Source organism: Suncus etruscus, chromosome 16, assembly GCF_024139225.1.
Source record: "Suncus etruscus isolate mSunEtr1 chromosome 16, mSunEtr1.pri.cur, whole genome shotgun sequence".
NCBI lineage: Eukaryota > Metazoa > Chordata > Mammalia > Eulipotyphla > Soricidae > Suncus > Suncus etruscus.
In genome coordinates, this window is record NC_064863.1 from 87036629 (window position 1) to 87056532 (window position 19904).

At 39.1% G+C, this 19904-nt stretch overlaps 1 protein-coding gene across 19 annotated transcripts in view; it reads right to left on the reverse strand.

Annotated features, from left to right (window-relative positions):
- The window catches only part of FMN2 (formin 2), a 378131-nt gene that overhangs the window by 100297 nt on the left and 257930 nt on the right, over positions 1 to 19904 (reverse strand). For all 19 annotated transcript variants that reach the window (XM_049790085.1, XM_049790080.1, XM_049790076.1 and 16 more), the window contains 2 exons: positions 4703 to 4794; positions 4029 to 4158 (listed from right to left, as the gene is read on the reverse strand). In XM_049790085.1, the coding sequence (XP_049646042.1) occupies positions 4029 to 4158; positions 4703 to 4794 (222 nt within the window). The remainder of the gene's footprint in view (positions 1 to 4028; positions 4159 to 4702; positions 4795 to 19904) is intronic.

The window sequence follows — 19904 nt, forward strand, 5'->3', positions numbered from 1 at the left end:
GCTGTAAATCTCAGGGAAGCTTGCTTGAACATGATTTCCCCTTTTGATCTTGCTGTTTTCAGAATTCTGTCTCTATCTGTGGGATTTGTCATTGTGACTAGGATGTGTCTTGGGGTGGTTTTTCTGGGGTCTCTTTTGGTTGGTACTCTTCGGGCATGCAGGATTTGATCACATATATTCTTTAGCTCTGGAAGTTTCTCTTTAATGATGTTCTTGACCATTGATTCTTCCTGGAAATTTTCTTCCTGGGTCTCTGGGACTCCAATGATTCTTAAGTTGTTTCTGTTGATCTTATCATAAACTTCTATTTTCGTCTGTTCCCATTCTTTGACTAATTTTTCCATTGTCTGCTCATTTGCTTTAAGTTTTTTGTCCAATCTCTCCTGCTGTATGGAATTGTTATGTATCTCATCTTCCACAGCACCAAGTCTATTCTCAGCTTCTGATACCCTGTCCCAGAGCTTATCCATTTTGTCATTCACTTCGTTTACTGAGTTTTTCAGGCCTGTTAGTTGACATGTTATTTCAGTTTGGAGTTTTGTCATTTCTGCCTTCATATTTTCTTGGTTCTTATTAGTGTTCTGTTCAACTCGATCCATGGTTTCTTGGAGTCTGTTGAGCACCTTCCATATTGCTAGTCTAAAGTCCTTATCTGAGAGGTTGATTAGTTGTTCAGTCATTATCTGGTCCTCAGAATTGTCATCTTCATTCTCTATGTCTGATGCTGGCCTGCGCTGTTTCCCCATTGTCACATTTGTATTGTGGGTTTTTCTACGTGTTGTAGTGGTATTCATTGTCTATATGATGTAGGCAGCACACTCCTCTGGCTCCTCCCTTTCTGGATGGGCTGACTTGCCTCTAAGGGAGGGGAGTCCTCCGTGGATGAAGCCTCACACTGGGTCAAATCTTAGGCCCGAGCATGCAACAGAGAAGACAGTCCAGAGAGAAATGTTTGCTTCTGTGATATAGCGCCGTTCTTAGTGTGATTTTTCCTTCTTGTTGCAATGGAGTTCTTTCCTTAGAAAGAGTGCACGGCCGTGTAGCGAAGCGGAGCGGCCGTGCTCCTCTGAGCCTCTTTTTGCCCCACTCGCAAGAGTTTCACGCAAGAGGACAGTAGACAGACATAGACAGGTCACACTCACAGTCTTTCACAGCTGAGCCCCACTGGGCCGGTGTACTTTCGCGGATTTTCCCCGCCTGGTGTCACACACAGGGAGCCAGCTTTTGCAAAGGATAGCCGGTTTTTATGCTCTGAAGTCCCTCCCTGAAAATGGCGTCTGGGCGAGCGAGGTTTCTGGAGGCTCTTTTTGCCCCACTCGCAAGAGTTTCACGCAAGAGGACAGTAGACAGACATAGACAGGTCACACTCACAGTCTTTCACAGCTGAGCCCCACTGGGCCGGTGTACTTTCGCGGATTTTCCCCGCCTGGTGTCACACACAGGGAGCCAGCTTTTGCAAAGGATAGCCGGTTTTTATGCTCTGAAGTCCCTCCCTGAAAATGGCGTCTGGGCGAGCGAGGTTTCTGGAGGCTCTTTTTGCCCCACTCGCAAGAGTTTCACGCAAGAGGACAGTAGACAGACATAGACAGGTCACACTCACAGTCTTTCACAGCTGAGCCCCACTGGGCCGGTGTACTTTCGCGGATTTTCCCCGCCTGGTGTCACACACAGGGAGCCAGCTTTTGCAAAGGATAGCCGGTTTTTATGCTCTGAAGTCCCTCCCTGAAAATGGCGTCTGGGCGAGCGAGGTTTCTGGAGGCTCTTTTTGCCCCACTCGCAAGAGTTTCACGCAAGAGGACAGTAGACAGACATAGACAGGTCACACTCACAGTCTTTCACAGCTGAGCCCCACTGGGCCGGTGTACTTTCGCGGATTTTCCCCGCCTGGTGTCACACACAGGGAGCCAGCTTTTGCAAAGGATAGCCGGTTTTTATGCTCTGAAGTCCCTCCCTGAAAATGGTGTCTGGGCGAGCGAGGTTTCTGGAGGCTCTTTTTGCCCCACTCGCAAGAGTTTCACGCAAGAGGACAGTAGACAGACATAGACAGGTCACACTCACAGTCTTTCACAGCTGAGCCCCACTGGGCCGGTGTACTTTCGCGGATTTTCCCCGCCTGGTGTCACACACAGGGAGCCAGCTTTTGCCCACTCTCTGTCTTTTAACTGTTGCATTTAATCCATTGACATTGAGAGAAATATTTGTCATAGGATTTAGTGCCATCTTTGTGTAGAAGTTTGGTGTGTCTGTTGGTAAGTCTTGTTTTAAAGTAGATCTTTTACTTTTTTGTTTAAGGCTAGTTTTGAGTGTAAACTTTCTGAGATGTTGTTTATCTATTAAGCAATATATATACTTTCTTCAAATCTGAAAGTGAGTTTTGCTGGGTACTGAATTCTAGGCTAAGCATTTATTTCATTGAGTTTTGTCACTATGTCCCACCACTGCCTTCTGTCCTTGAGTTCTTCTTGTGACAGGTCTGCTGTAAATCTCAAGGATCCTCCCTTGAATGTAATTTCCTTTTTTGATATTGCTGTTTTCAGTTATTCTGTTTCTATCTGTGAATTTCATCATTGTGAGTAGGATTGTCTTGGGGTGTTTTTCCTGATGTTTCTTTTAGTTGGTACTCTTTGGGCATGCAGGATTTGGTTGCATGTATTCTTTAGCTCTGGTAGTTTCTTTAATAATATTCTTGACCGTTGATTCTTCCTGGAGATTTTCTTCCTGGATCTCTGCGACTCCAATGATTCTTAAGTTGTTTCTGTTGAGCTTATCAAAGACTTCTGTTTTCATCTGTTCACATTTTTTGAGTAATTTTTTTCATTGTCTGATCATTTGCTTTAAGGCTTTTTTCCAATCTCTTCCAGCTCACTAGTTCTATCCTCAGCTGCTGTTACCCTATTGTTGAGGCTTTCCCCTGAGTTTTTCAATTTGTCTTCTGAGTTTTTCAGTCCTGTCATTTGACCTGTTATTTCAGTTTGGAGTTTTCTAATTTCTGTCTTCATATTTTCTTGGTTCTTATTAGTGTTCTCTTCAACTCAATCTATGCTTTCTTTGAGTTCTGTGAACATCCTCCATATTTCTTCTCTAACTCCATATCTGAGAGACTAATTAGGTGGTTAGCTGTTTTCGGGTTATCACAGTTGTCATCTTCATTCTCTATGTCTGGTGCTGGTCTGTGTTGTTTCCCTATTGTCACGTTTGTATTGTGGGTTTTTCTACATGTTGTGCTGGTATTCATTGGCTAGGAGTGGCCGCACTCCTCTGGCTCCACTTTTTGTGGGTGGGTCAACTCACCTTCAAGAAAGGGGAGCCCTCAGAGGAGGAAGCCACACAGGATCAAGTCTTTGGCCAGAGCAGGCAGAGAAGAAAGTCCAGAGAGGTCTGCTGTGTTTCAGAGACACTGCACAGTTCCAAATACTAAATTTTTAATTAGCCACATCCTTCAATTTTCTAAAATCTGATCAATTTATACTTGACTCTAATTTTTAAATTTGTCTCTTTCAAAAACACTTAACTACCACCAGAACAAATGACACTATTGATTTCTGACAAATTCTTTAAATATTAATATTGATCATTTCTGCCAAGCATTTATTCTTTAATTTTAAGTTCTTATCTGCTAGACAGAGCGCTCTCACTAAATCATTTTGCTGGAATCACTAACAATCTAACAATTTAAGAGAATAAATAAAATGCATTTAAATCACATTTACTTGTTCTATTAAAGGACTTCAGAAAGTGAAGAATTTTTCTGGACAGGCAGAAAAGACAAAACTCTAAAAGCACATAGGTAATGAACTTATCTCTGACAATGGAACATATCCTTTATCTTAAAGATCAATTTCATTCAGTTCTGTAAGAAAATAGCCTTCAAAATTTATAAAGTGTAAATTAAAGAGTAAATTAAATTATTAAGAATATTAATCCAGAGAATTAAAAGTCAATTAAATAAAACTGTTTTGAACTATAAACATGTTTGAACACAATAAAATATAAAAACCAAGTTTTGCCTCTTTAAGGGCACAACCCACCTCACATAATCTTTGTAGCAATTCTAGTTTGCGATGAATTGAGCAAACACTCTCTGAAAATGTGGACTGAAACAGGATACAAAAGACTCTCTCTGAAAAGTTGGGGATTAGTGATAATTCATAAAGGAACCTAAGAGAATACAGCCAAGATAAGAGCAAAATTATAATTCAAGTAAATAAAGCTTATCTTCATATTATTCCTTATACTTTTTTATTCCTAATACTTTTTAAATATTAATATCTTTATTTAAATATCTTAATTACAAATAATGATTGTGGTTGGGTTTTAGTCATGTAAAGAACACCCCCTTCACCGATGCAAAATTCGCAGCACCAATGTCCAAATCTCCCTCCTCCCCACCCCATCCCCACCTGTACTCTAGACAGGCTTTCCAATTTCCTCATTCATTCACATGGTTATGGTAGTTCTCAGCATAGTTATTTCTCTAACTTAGTGTCGTGAGCTGGACCGTCCAGCCCTCCTCTCTTTGTCTCTGAGGATTATTGCAAAAAATGTCTTTTAATTTTCTTAAAATCCCATAGATGAATGGACTATTCTGTATCAATCTCTCTTCCTCTGACTTATTTCACTCAGCATAATAGATTCCAAGTACATTCATGTATTACATTGTACCTGCCATGGTTTTCGCTAGAGAACCTAAAGGTATTCTTACTGTTCAGGTTTGTCCAGAGATTTGGTGTGTTCCTTGTCTTTGGAGGACCGGCCATGCTTTTCAATTTTTTCCAGCTCATCTGACTGTGCTCTCTGTAAACATAAAGTTAAGTGCTTTTTCAAAATACAGTTCCTTAGATATAAGAAATTTTAACAGTAAAAGAATATTTTCATAATTTCTGTATCCACTTGTAGTAAACCTTGACTTATTTCATAAGACATTTTAGAGTTAATATGCTTAATGCAATTGGTTTTTAAATCTTCCAAATAATATTATTAATTATTAGTGATCTGCAGAATATTTAATTAATTATTTAATTATATTTTTGTTTTTTTAAATATTCTTTTAATTTTAGTCATAGTGGTTTACATATCTTTCACTATACTATTTTAAGTACATATTAACATTGAATCAGGGGAAATCCTATCACCGAATTGTCCTTCTCCACTCACATTCCATCTTGCATCCCATATCCCCCATCCTCACCCCCCGGGTTGCTAGAATGAGTGGTCCCCTCTGTGTCTGGTTTACTACTTAGTGATTATACAACTGTTTGGTCTTGGTATCCTCCATTATCTCCCCCTCTAGGCGTGACTAGATAGTTGAAGTTATATGGTTTTGTTTGAAGAAGAGAAAAGCAATAAAATGGGATAAAAATCAAATACTCCGAAAATGGGTGAAGTCCTCTTAGAGGATCTCATCCTTGGTTTGAGAGACAAAAGGGAAAAAGAAAGTGAAACACCAGAACAATACAAAAAGAACTATCTAATAAAATATTCAGTGAGCCCTTCAGCAATAAAGATAAGCACCACATAATAGTCATAGTTTTGAAGTAAAAAACATGACAGAGCACAAAAAGGAAAAAGAAAAAAGAAGAAAGAAAAATAAATACATAATAAAAATAAAAATGGAAATAACAACTTCAATATCCACACCAAAACAAAGAAATCAACAAAAATTAGATAAATACATTAAAAAGATTATTTTGTGCTTTTCCCCCCCTCCTGCATAAGCACAATAAATATTGGGATCATGAGAAAAGAAATTCCCTTGGCCTAAGAGATACAGGGTTTCTCCACCCCTAAAGTATACTATCATGGGATTCACTATAGACTAATTTCCTGTTCATTTACACTCCCCTTGGTGCTTTTGTGGTGAATGGAATACTTCTGCTCCAACCTGGGTGATAAAATCAGACCTCTGTATCTAGAGATCTAGGTCTGCACAGGTTAAGGAGTGGAACTTATGATGAAGTCTTTCTTTGTGGTTCTAGAAGTTCTGTTCCCTCAGTGCCATTTTAATCCGTCTTATGTAGTGGTGGTCTTGGTCATTGTGCTGATCCTAGGATGGAGCCTGGGATAGAGTATTTCATTATGTTTCCAGAAGACCCATTCAGTTGCAACTGTCTCAGTCAGACCTCTGGAATTAGAGATCATGGTTGTTGTACAGGTCGTGGATCAAAACCTAGTCTAGGGCTTTTTTTATTAGTTCCAGGATACATAATGCCTGCTCAAGGTTGTATCAGCCAGTCATCTGTAGATAGCGATCTTGGCTTTTGCTCGGGCCAAGGGGTGGCAGGTCTTCTGTTTTTTGTCTTATCCTTAGCTGGTGAGGTAGGACAGCCTGATCTTTTAGCTCAACTTGTTCCCATTTCCTCGTTGTCAGGATATCTTATTAGAGTTGGCAGCTGTTGGTGTCCAAGCAGTATTAAGGATGCTCTGGATATCTTTTTCTTGCCTAATCTCTATAGCAAGTACTTACAGTACTATGTTGAATAGGAGTGCTGAGCAAGAACAGCCTTGTCTTGTATCATAATTTAGAGGAAAGGCTTTTACTTTTTCTCTATTGAGGATAATATTTGCCATTGGTTTGTGGTAGATGGCCTTAACTATAATGAGAAAAGTTCCTTTTATTCCCATCTTGCTGAGAGGCTTTATCAAGAATAGGTGTTGGACTTTATCAAATGTTTTCTCTGCATCTATTGATATGATCATGTGTTTTTTATTTTTCTTTTTGTTAAATTGATTTATGGTTGTTAAACCATCCTTGCATTCCTGGGATGAATCCTATTTGTTTGTAGTGATTGATCTATTTGCCTGGATTTGTTGCGGATCTTTGCATTGGTGTTCATCAGGGATATATGGTCTGCAATTTTTTTTGTCTGGTTTTGGTATAAAGGTGATGTTGGCTTCTAAAAAACGATTTGGAAGTGTTCCAGTTTTTTCAACTTCATAAAAGAGCCTGGCAAGGATTGGTAATAATTCCTCTTGAAAGTTTTGAAAGAATTCATTCATGAATTCATCTGGGCTTAGACTTTTGTTTGGGGGCAGACATTTAATTACCATTTTAATTTTCTCAATAGTGATGGGGGTGTTTAGATATGCTACATTGTCCTTATTCAACCATGGAAGGTTATAAGAGTCTAAGAATTTATCCATTTCTTCTAGGTTCTCATATTTGGTGGCATAGAGTAGTAGTCTCTGATTACCCTTTGAATCTCTGCAATATCTCTAGTGATCTCCTTTTCATTTTTAATATGGAATATCAAGCTTCTTTCTTTCTTTTTTGTGAATTTCGCCAATGTGTCTTTATTGTGATTTGTTTTCAGGAAAGTTTTGATTTTTTCTTTGATTTCATCTCGGACCCACTGGCTGTTCAGTCCTAGTAAGCTGTTTAATTTCCAGGTGTTGAAGTTTTCTTTTCGTTGCACATATTCCTTGATTAGTACAAAGTGTCCATCTTTGCCTTTGTTTCTTGTAGGCAGCAGAAGGTTGGATTCATGTTTTTGAACCATTTAACCATTCGGTCTCTTAACTGGTGCATTTAGTCCACTGAGGGAGATGATTGTCATGGGATTTAATGTCATCTTTGTGTATAATTTTGGTATGTCTCTTGATCTTTCATACTTTAAAGTAGACATTTCAGCTTTTCTTTTCAGGCCGGTTTTGCATCTGTAAATTTTCTGAGCTGTTTCATATCCATGAAACTGTATCCTTTCTACAAACCTGAACATGATTCGGGCTGGGTGCAGTATTTTAGGCGAAGCATCCATTTCATTCAGTCTTGTCACAATATCCCACCACTGTCTTCTGGCCTTGAGAGTTTCTCGTGACATATCTGCGATAAACCTTAAGGATGTTCCTTTGAATGTAATTTCCCTTTTTGATCTTGCTGCTCTCAGTATTTTATCTCTATCTGTGTAATTTTTTATTGTGACTAGAATTGTCTTGCGGTGCTTTTCTTTGTGTTCTGCTCATCCTGATCTATGTTTCCTTTGATATCTATGAGGATTCTCTATATTTCTATTCTAAACTCCTTACCTGAGATATTAAACAGATGGTTGGTATTTTTAAATCTTTTGAGAACAAAATCGTTATAACTAAACTAAATCAAACAATAATGAGTTAAATTGATCTATTTCTATAAATCCCTCACCATCTCATTCCCAGTGACTGAATATTTTCTATTCTAAATGGTTTTTCTTTACTTCTTCAAACAGATTACAGTTCTCTTTCATAAATGTTATTTCCTGTACATAAAACATCCTCTGTGTTAATCTGCTGCAGTTCAAATGAACAAATTAGTTTTAAGATCTGTTTCACATCAACTTTACTTTTGCCTAATGTTTGATTCTCTTTCATTCTTTTCTTTTCTTTTTAATTTTCTTCAAATAAAAGAGTATCTATTAGCAGTTAAAATAGTATGCTAAATACCCAGTCATTGTTTGGTATTAGAGTTAGTAAATGTCAAAATATTTGACACATTAAAAAATCAGCCTAACTACACTGAGAACTACCATAATCATGTGAATGAATGAGGGAACTGGAAAGCCTGTCTAGGTGGGGGTGGGGTGGGATGAAGGGAGATTTGGGACATTGGTGGTGGGAATGTTGCACTAGTGAAGGGGGTGTTCTTTACATGACTAAAACCTGATCACAATTATATTTGTAATCAAGATGTTTAAATAAATAAAAAATACATTTTCTCAAAAAAAAAACAACTAAAAAAAAGAAAATCATCATGGAGATGCAAATAAAAACAACTATGAGGTACCACCTCACACCCCAGAGATTGGCACACATCACAAAGAATGAGAACAAGCAGTGTTGGCGGGGATGTGGAGAGAAAGGAACTCTTATCCACTGCTGGTGGGAATGCTGTCTAGTCCAACCTTTATGGAAAGCGATATGGAGATTCCTCCAAAAACTGGAAATTCAGCCATACAATCCAGCTATACCACTCCTAGGAATACACCCTAGGAACACAAAAATACAATACAAAAATCCTCCCTTACACCTATATTCATTGCAGCACTTTTTACCATAGCAAGACTCTGGAAACAACTAAGATGCCATTCAACAGATGAATGGCTAAAGAAACTGTGGTACATATACACAATGGAATATTATGCAGCTGTCAGAAGAGATGAAGTCATGAAATTTTCCTATACATGTATGTACATGGAATCTATTATGCTGAGTGAAATAAGTCAGAGAGAGAGAGAAAGATGCAGAATGGTCTCACTCATCTATGGGTTTTAAGAAAAATGAAAGAATTCTTGCAATAATAATTTTCAGAGAGAAAAGAGAGGAGGGCTGGAAGTTACAGCTCACCTCATGAAGCTCACCATAAAGAATGATGAGTTTAGTTAGATAAATAACTACACTGTGAACTATTCTAACAATGAGAATGTATGAGGGAAATAGAAAGCCTGTCTAGAGTACAGGCAGGGGTGGGGTGGGGAGGAGGGATATTTGGGACTCTGGTGTTGGGAATATTGCACTGGTTATGGGGGTGTTCTTTACATGACTGAAACCCAACCACATGCATGTTTGTAATCAATGTGTTTTTAATAAAATACAAGAAATATTAAAAAAGAAAAAGAATATCAGCCATTTTTTTTATAAAATTGAATAATCAGGAACACTTCCAAATAGTTTCTATGAAGCTAACACTACCTAAATACCAAAACCAGACAAAAATGCTGCTAAAAAGAAAACTATAGACTACTATACTTAATGAACACAGATGCAAAGATCCTCAACAAAATTCTTGCAAATAGATTCCAATGACTCTTCAAGAAGGTTGTACACCACAAGCAATTAGGATTCATTCCAGGAATGCAAGGATGGTTTAATATATGTAAATAAATCAACATAATACACCATAGAAACAAAAAGAAAAATGGAAAACATGACTATATCAATAGATGCAGAAAAAGCATTCTGTAAGGTCCAATACCTATTCTTTATAAAAACTTTCATCCCGATGGGAATAAAAGGAACGTTTCTCAATATAGTCAAGGCCATCTACCACAAGCCAATGACAAATATTATTCTCAAGGGAGATAAACTAAGAGTCTTTTCTTTAAAATCTGGTACAACACAAGGTTCTCCTCTCTCACCATTTCTATTCAACATAGTGCTGGAAATTCTTGCCATAGCGATTAGGCAAGAAAAAGATGTCAATGACATCCAGGTTTAAGTTCCCTGGTTTTTCCCCTATTGACCCCATTATTTCAAATAGGATAATAAATAAAGGGATTTTTTTCTTACTTCAAAACAAAAACTTATTTTACTACTAGTACTGCTCCAACCAGACAATGAAGGAAAATCTCTTTCTGGAATTAGTTTTGTTAATGTATCTAAGGGGGTTACTGTCAATGCATCTTTAAGGAGTGACAGCAACCCCTGTAATGGCCAATGGACTGGCACATGCTCCCTGTAATGGTCAACTGACCAAGTATAAAAGAAGTTAGGCGGCTGGGGGAGGAGGGTCTTAGGAAAATACCAGGGGAGAGCTTAAGGGACAAGAGACTTGGATCTGGACCCCTTCCTCAAGCTGGGCAAGGCCTAATATGCAGAATAAGCAGCATCAGTCAGTTGCACCTTGCTCACTTTCTCTCTCTTCAGAAAATATAGCAGTTTAACCCCTGAACTACAGGCCCTCTTCTGGCCAGTTCTCTAGCAGGTGATGTTTCTCTTGCTCCCCCACCCCAAGGCAAATCTTAGATGATGCTTTGTATTGAAAGGCAACAGTATGACTTCTCTTCCTCTCCCTCCTCCTCCTTCCCATCTTTCTTCTCCCTCTGTTATGCTGTTTCAGTTCACTACAAATGTGACCAAATATCACAACTAAAACCTACCCTGAAATGGCAGTAATAAAAGGCAGTTACCAGAAAATGGTGGATTTTGGCATTGTATCTCCTAGTACTCTTTTTCTCCTTCTTCACATGCATATGAACACATGCACACAAAAACATGCAAACACACATACCACCCTGTATTTGAAAGACTCTGAACATACACTTTATTCTATATCCCAGATGAACAAATTTGGGCAAAATGAGGTGATCAGAGCTGAACACACTCTAACTGGAAAATGCTCAAAAGATATATGCGAATATTTCACCAAAGAGCACACAAAGAAGACAAATTAGCTGGCGGTCTGATTTAGCATTTTGCAAGTGGAAAACAAGTTGTACCAACACAAATTGTTGAAGAGGTTCTCCTTGCTCAATTTAGGATTTCTTGCCACTTTATCAAAGATTAAGTGGTTGTGCATCTGGGGAACAGTCTCTGATTATTCAATCCTATTTCACCAATCTGATAATCTATCTTTATTCCAATATCATGCTGTTTTGATAACAATTGCTTTGTAATAAAGTTTAAAATTGGGGACAGTGATGCCTCCCATATTCTTTTTCCCAAGGATTGCTTAGCTATTCGTGGATGTTTATTGTTTCAAATAAATTTCAGAAGTGTTTGATCCACTTCTTTGAAGAACATCATGGGTATATTTAGAGGGATCATATTAAATCTGTACAATGCTTTGGGCAGTATTGCCATTTTAATGATGTTAATCCTGCCAATCCATGAGCAGGGTATGTGTTTCCATTTCCATGTGTCCTCTTATATTTTGAAGCAGGGGTTTAAAGTTTCTTTGCATAGGTCCTTCACATCTTTAGTCAAATTGACTCCAAGATATATATTGGTTTTTGGGCCACACCCGGCGGTGCTCAGGGGTTACTCCTGGCTGTCTGCTCAGAAATAGCTCCTGGCAGGCACGGGGGACCATATGGGACACTGGGATTCGAACCAACCACCTTTGGTCCTGGATCGGCTGCTTACAAGGCAAATGCTGCTGTGCTATCTTTCCGGGCCCCAACTCTAAGATATTTGAGTTTGTGTGACACTAATGTGAATGGGGTTGTTTTCTTAATGTCCATTTCTTTTTGTGTGTTAATTTTGTAGCCTGCCACATTGCTATATGAGTCTAAAAGCTTTTTGGTAGAAGTTTTACGGTTTTTCTAAATATAGTATCATGTAATCTGCAACAGTGAAAGCTTGACTTCTTTGTTTCCTATCAGCGTGCCCTTGATATCATTTTCTTGCCTAATACCTATAGCAAGTACTTCCAGCACTATGTTAAATGGAAGTGGTGAGAGAGGACAGCTTTATCTTGTGTCAGAATTTAGGGGAAGGCTTTTAGTTTTTCTCCATTGAGGATAATATTCGCCATTGGATTGTGGTAGATGGCCTTAACTATATTGAAAAAGGTTCCTTTCATTTCTATCTTGCTGAGAGTTTTTTTTTTAATCAAGAATGGGTGTTGGACCTTATCAAATGCTTTCTTTGAGTCTATTGATATGATCATGTGATATTTATTTTTCTTCTTGTTGATGTTGTGTATTATGTTGATAGATTTATGGATGTTAAACCATCCTTGCATTCGTGGGATGAAACTTACTTGATTGTAGATCTTCTTAATGAGGCATTAGATCCTATTTGCAAGGATTTTGTTGAGGATCTTTGCATCTGTGTACATCAAGAATATTGGTCTGTAATTTTCTTTTTTGGTAGAATCTCTGTCTAGTTTAGGTATCAAGGTGATGCTGGCTTCACAAAAGCTATTTGAAAGTGTTCCCGTTTTTTCAATTTCATGAAAGAGCCTGGCCAAGATTGGTAGTAGTTCTTATTGAAAGGTTTGAAAGAATTCATTAGTGAATTCATCTGGGCATGGGCTTTTGTTTTTCGGGGAAGACATTTGATTACCGATTTAATTTCCTCAATAGTGATGGTGCTGTTTAGATATGCTTCATCCTCCTTATTCAACCATGGAAGGTTATAAGAGTCTATGAATTTTTCCATTTCTTTTTATTTTATTTATTTTATTTTTTTAATTTATCCATTTCTTCCAAGTTTACATGTTTGGTGGCATAGAGTTTCTCAAAGTAGTCTCTGATTGCCCTTTGAATCTCTGCAATATCTGTAGTAATCTCCCCCTTTTCATTTCTTTTTTTTTTTTTTTTTTTTTTTTGGTTTTTGGGCCACACCCGGTAACGCTCAGGGGTTACTCCTGGCTATGTGCTCAGAAGTTGCTCCTGGCTTGGGGGACCATATGGGACACCGGGGGATCGAACCGCGGTCCGTCCAAAGCTAGCACAGGCAAGGCAGGCACCTTACCTTTAGCGCCACCGCCCGGCCCCCCCCTTTTCATTTCTAATATGGGTTACCAACTTTCTTTGTGAGTTGCCAGTGGTCTATCAATCTTGTTTATTTTTTCATTGAACCAACTTTTGCTTTAATTGATCTTTCGGATTGTTTTTTGTGTTTCCACTTCATTGATTTTGCTCTAAGCTTTGTTATTTCTTTTTGTCTCCCTATATTTGGTTCCTTTTGTTGATCATTTGTAAATGATCATTAAGCTATTTAGGTATGACCCTTTTCCTTCTTGATGTGTGCTTGAAAAGCTATCAATTTTTCTTTCAGTACTGTTTTTGCTGTGTCCAATAAATTTCAATAGTTTGTGTCTTCATTGTCATTTGTTTCCAGGAAAGTGTTAATTTCCTCTTCGATTTTATCTCGGACCCACTGATTGTTCAGTAGTAGGCTGTTTAATTTTTGTAATTCACATCTAATTTCAGAGCCATGTGGTCAGCAAAGGTAGCCTGCAAAATTTCTATCCTCTTGATTTTATGGAGGTATGTTTTATGTTCCAGCATGAGGTCTATCTTGAAGAATGACCCATCTACACTGGAGAAATATGTATCCAGGTTTCTGGAAATGGAATGTTCTATCCTATATGTGTGTGTGTGTGTATACTATTCCTCTTCCATTTCTCTTTTCAGGGCTAGTATATTTTTCTTGGGTTTTAGTCTGGTTGACCTATCAAGTGTCGACAGGGCCATATTGAGACCTCCAACAATTATTGTGTTATTATTGATATTCTCTTTCAAATTTGTCAGTAATTGGTCTCTCATTGGGTACATGTATGTTTAGTAGTGTAATTTTTTCCTGTTGCACATATCCCTTGATTAGTACAATGTGTCCATCGTTGTCTCTTACAACTTTTTTGAATCTAAAGTTTGTATCATCTATTATTAATATGGCCACTCTGGCTTTTTTAAGGATGTTGTTTGCTTGAATGATTTTTCCTCCAGATTTTGATTTTGAATCTGTTTGTTCTCACTCTTCAGGTGTGTTTCTTGCAGGCAGATAGTTGGATTCATCTTTTTGATCGATTTAGCCACACTGTGCTCTTAACTGGTGCATTTAGTCAATTGATGTTGAGGGAGATGATTGTCATGGAATTTAATATCATCTTTGTATATAGTTTCAGTATGTTTTTTTTAATTTTTTTATTTTGAATTATGAGAACAAAAGATGCAAAGAAAGAGGACAAGGTAAAGTTACAGTGGAAGGACAATCACCCATAACATAATTCTCAGAAGAAGTCCCCTTGCTGATATCTTAACTTTGAACTTTCAGCCAAAGAACGTTAAGATAAATAAAACAGAATCCATGTGCAATTACTTTGTCCCTCAAGTCCCCAGATTGTAGCACATTATAATATTTCTAACAGCACACAAGGCAATCTAAAACCATAAAACTTACGTAACTCCTTAAACATTAGAGGCATAGTATTTTTTACATTTCCATGTACATGCATATTAGCTTAAGTTAACCTCAAATTTTAAGTGGGTGCGTTTTAAGGATTAGAGTCAAAGGAGCACAGTAAAAACAGTGTTAGAGTGGCAATTGTTGTTTGCATAGGCCCACCAAAATATGAGAGGCATGGAAAGGACTAAATACAAAGAGACCCTACCCCTGAAGTTTCCTGGCATAAGACCAGCTCTAGGCCTCAGGCAAGTTATCGTCCAATCCAAGACATTATCCAAGACATTATCTGTAGTGCCAACACACTTTTCACACAGTCTCTGTTATTGGTATCATGTTTCTGTATTAAAGATTCTGAAATCTGCATATCCTACATTGAAGTCATGATGTGGAGTGTCTTCTCATTTCACCTCACCATGAAAGGGCAATGCAGGAAGCCCTGTCCTGTAAGCAGGTTGTTGTTGTTAAGTCTTCTCAGTGTTAAGGGAAGTCTCTTTTGAGCAGACGATGTCTGAGCAGTGGTAGGGTCTTCCGTGGTAGAGGAATGCCTCCAGGTGATGTTATAGACAAACCTCACAATTAAGGGGCAATACAGCAAGCCCTGTCCAGTAAGCAGGCCATTGTTTTTGTTAAGTCTTCTCAGTGTTAAGGGAAGTCTCTTTTGAGTAGATCGATGTCAGAGCAGCTGTAGGGTCTTCCCTGGTAGAGGAATGCCTCCAGGTGATGTTATATACAACCTTGGATGTTTTGTAAATGTCTTTTGTAGATCAGGGGTGAATGGAGAATGCCCATTCTTCTGAGGCCTGTGCCAGGTCTTTATGTCAATGTTCAGGGTGTAAGGTCTCATTGCACTACAAGATTTGTGTGTTCCCATCTCTCTTAGATAAGAACTTATTGGTATGTATAGTATTTTCACATTTTAGTGTGCCTAAGCAAACAAGAAATAAAGCCACGTGGTGCTATCAGATATATGGGGGCGTAAGAACATTTCCAACAATACCCATGACTTGGTTCAAACATAAGCATTAAACTGAGGGATTCTTTCACACCAAATTCCATATTGAGCAGTTCACAAAGAGATGATAAAAAACATGGGGGGGGGGATCGTCACTGTATAAGAAAATATTCAGTAAAAGTTTATAGCCATCAAAGAAAACACCCATAAAATGTTGAAAAGATATGTGTCTTTTTATGCCTTTTAAAATAGTTGGGTGGGTGTTAACTCCAGGGCACCACCTTGGTCTGTGACTTAGGACTCTACAGTACTTAAGTTAGAAAGGGTAAATGAGGAGTAATGATGATAGGAGTTAAGGAAGTTAAAGAGAAATATGATCTTTATGAAGGGGTATGCAAAAGGGCAGAGTACAAAATGGACATTCTGCATACATGAAAACATAATTCAATGATAGTGAGTACTATTAATGTTTCTTGTGCATGTGGGGGCGATAGCCCCCATGCGATTTTGAAAATATAGACTGGACAGAGATTACCAGTGACTTCAAGAAACTCCTCCTGGGGCTGGGAAGGTGGCACTAGAGGTAAGGTGTCTGCCTTGCAAGCGCTAGCGTCGGACAGACCACGGTTCGATCCCCCGGTGTCCCATATGGTCCCCCCAAGCCAGGGGCGATTTATGAGTGCATAGCCAGGAGTCACCCCTGAGCGTCACCGGGTGTGGCCCAAAAAACAAAACAAAACAAAAAAAAAAGAAACTCCTCCTGTTAGACTCCCAGCTCCCAGGAAGGAGAGATCCTTCAAGAAGCTGGGAGGCCAGAAGTTCGGAGCCCCACACAGACCCTCCCTAAGGAGCTGAATGGATAATGGGGGAAAGCCTAGGGTACCTTCAAGCTCCACCAAGGGGCCCAACTCACCGGCTTGCCCAGGCACGTGGCCCAAGGCAGTAGAGGGGTGCTGGGGTTACCCAAGTCCCGCACCCCCACTAAGCCTGGTTAAGAAGGCCTCCGGTATGGCGGGGGCCTGCCAAAGCCTTCTCCTGCTAGACTCCTGGCTCCCAGGAAGGCAGGTATGTTTGTTGGTCTGTCTTGTCTTAAAGTAGACCTTTCAGCTTTTCTTTTAAGGCTGATTTTGCATCTGTAAAGATTCTGAGTTGTTGCTTATCTGTGAAGCTATGTATCCTTCCTTCTAACCTGACGGTGAGTTGGGTTGGGTGTAGTATTCTAGGTGAAGCATCCTTTTCATTCAGTATTGTCACAATATCCCACCACTGTCTCTGGCCTTGAGAGTTTCTTGTGACATATCTGCTGTAAATTTTAAGGATGCTCCTTTGAATGTAATTTCCCTTTTTGATCTTGCTACTTTCAGTATTCTATCTTTATCTGTGGGATTCGTCATTGTTACTAGGATATGTCTTGGGGTGCTTTTCTTCAAGTCTATTGTTGCTGGTACTCTTAGGGCATGCAGGATTTGATTGCATGCAGTGTTTAGCTCTGGAAGTTTCTCTGTGATGATGTCTTTGACTGTTGAGTCTTCCTGGGCCTCTGAGACTCCAATGATTCTTATGTTTTTTTCTGTTGAGTTTGTCAAAGACTTCTGTTTTCATCTGTTCACATTTCTTGAGTACTTTTTCGATTGTCTGATCATTTGCCTTAAGGTTGTTTTTATTTATTTATGTATTTATTTATTTGCAATCTCTTTTGCTATATGGAGTTGTTCTGCATTTCATCTTCCTGTTCACTGATTCTTTCCTCAGCTGCTGTTACCCTGCTGGAGAGGCTATCCATTTAGGTTTTCAGTTCAGCTACCAAGCTTTACTGACCTGTTGTTTCCATTTGGAGTTTTCTGATATGTATCTTTGTGTTCTGTTCAGCTTGAGTTATGTTTTCTTTGATTTCTATGAGGATACTCCACATTTCTATTCTAAACTCCTTATCTGAGAGATTAATCTGATAGTTGATATTTTTTGGGTCATCAGAGCTTATCTTTATTCTCTGTGTATGGTGTTTGCCTGCGAATTTTCCCCACTGCTATGCTTGTAGTGTGATTTTTTTCACAAGTTATGGTGGGGTTCATTAGTTAGAAAGAGCACGTGGCCACAAAACAGAGTAGAGTGGCTACATTCCTCTGGTCCCACCCTGCCAGGGGCAGGTCCAAACACCTCAGTCTCTGAGCTTCTTACACGGAAGTTCCTGGTAGGAGTGCCCAGGTACATTATTTAAATTTTTTAAATTGTACCTACACTAATTATACTTATATTACTACAACATATACAGTGTGAAAAGATTTGAAGATATACAGTGACCATTTATAACTTCAAATGAAAAGTTTAATTAGGGCCCTTCACAAAACACCATTTTTCTTATACTTGCCTGCCATCGTGGAACATGCAAAGTTTTATATAAGTGTGTCAGAAGAGTATGTCAACCCAGGAGATTTGAAGAGTTATTAAAGAACAAATATACAAGAGAAACTCTGTACTGTACTAAGCTTAAAAGTTTGTTAATGCTCTCCACAAAAACAAGAGTTCAACTCTTAAGTAATATAATTTGTATAAAATAAGTCGTAGATATAGGTAGGGTGCTTATAAACATTTCAACACTACACACATATATGTGTAAATCATATTATTTAAAGGGAATCCTACTAAGGCTCCGAAAGAAGCAGTAGTAAAAGGAGGAGCAAACACAGTTTGTGATTGTGTAAAAAAAATATGCCCTACTTGTTGTGCTATCGATCTGGCCCCTTGATCTCCCCTCTTTAAAATAAGTGTAAACTGATTTTTTTTTCAGGGCAGGGCGCCAGAACATAAAAACCGGAAGGCTTTTGCAGAAGCCGGGTCCCCTGTTTGGGACATCAGGCGGGGAAAAGCCACGAATCTACGCCTGCCCAGCGGGGCCCAACTGTGAGTGCTACCTGTAAATGTCTGTCTACTGTCCTCTTGCGTGAAACTCTTGGGAGTGGGGCAAAAGAGACTCCAGAAAACTTGCTCTCCCTGAGGCCATTTTCAGGGCGGGATGCCAGAACATAAAAACTGGCAGGCTTTTGCAGAAGCTGGGTCCCCTGTTTGGGACATCAGGCGGGGAAAAGCCACGAATCGACGCCTGCCCAACGGGGCCCAACTGTGAGTGCTACCTGTAAATGTCTGTCTACTGTCCTCTTGCGTGAAACACTTGGGAGTGGGGCAAAAGAGACTCCAGCAAAGCACGGCCGCGTAGCAAAGCTATGCGGCCGTGCACTCTTCCGAAGAAAAGAACACCATCGTAACAAGAAGAAAAAATCACACTAAGAACTGTGCTATATCACAGAAGCAAGCATTTCTCTCCGGACTGTCTTCTCTGTTGCATGCTCGGGCCTAGGATTTGATCCAGTGTGAGGCTTCATCCATGGAGGACTCCCCTCCCTTAGAGGCAAGTCAGCTCATCCAGAAAGGGCGGAGCCAGAGGAGTGTGCTGCCTGCATCATATAGCCAATGAATACCACCACAACACGTAGAAAAACCCACAATACAAGTGTGACAATGGAAAACAACGCAGGCCAGCATCAGACATAGAGAAAGAAGATGACAATTCTGAGGACCAGATAATGACCAACCAACTAATCAACCTCTCAGATAAGGACTTTAGACTACCAATATGGAAGATACTCAAAGAACTCAAAGAAACCATGGATAGAGTTGAACAGAACACTAATAAGAACCAAGAAAATATGAAGACAGAAATCACAAAACTCCAAACTGAAATAATATGTCAACTAACAGGCTTGAAAAAGTCAGTAAATGAAGTGAATGACAAAATGGATAAGCTCTGAGACAGGGTATCAGAAGCTGAGAAAAGACTTGGTGCTGTGGAAGACGAGATACATAACAATTCCATACAGCAGGAGAGATTGGACAAAAAACTTAAAGCAAATGAGCAGACAATGGAAAAATTAGTCAAAGAATGGGAACAGATGAAAATAGAAATCTATGATAAGATCAACAGAAACAACTTAAGAATCAGTGGAGTCCCAGAGACCCAGGGAGAAAATTTCCAGGAAGAATCAACGGTCAAGAACATCATTAAAGAGAAACTTCCAGAGCTAAAGAATATAGGTGATCAAATCCTGCATGCTCGAAGAGTACCAACCAAAAGAGATCCCAGAAAAACCACCCCAAGACACATCCTAGTCACAATGACAAATCCCACAGATAGAGACAGACTTCTGAAAACAGCAAGATCAAAAGGGGAAATTACATTCAAGCAAGCATCCTTAATATTTACAGCAGACCTGTCACCAGAAACACTCAAGGCCAGAAAGCAGTGGTGGGATATTGTGACAAGACTGAATGAAATGAATGCTTCACCCAGAAT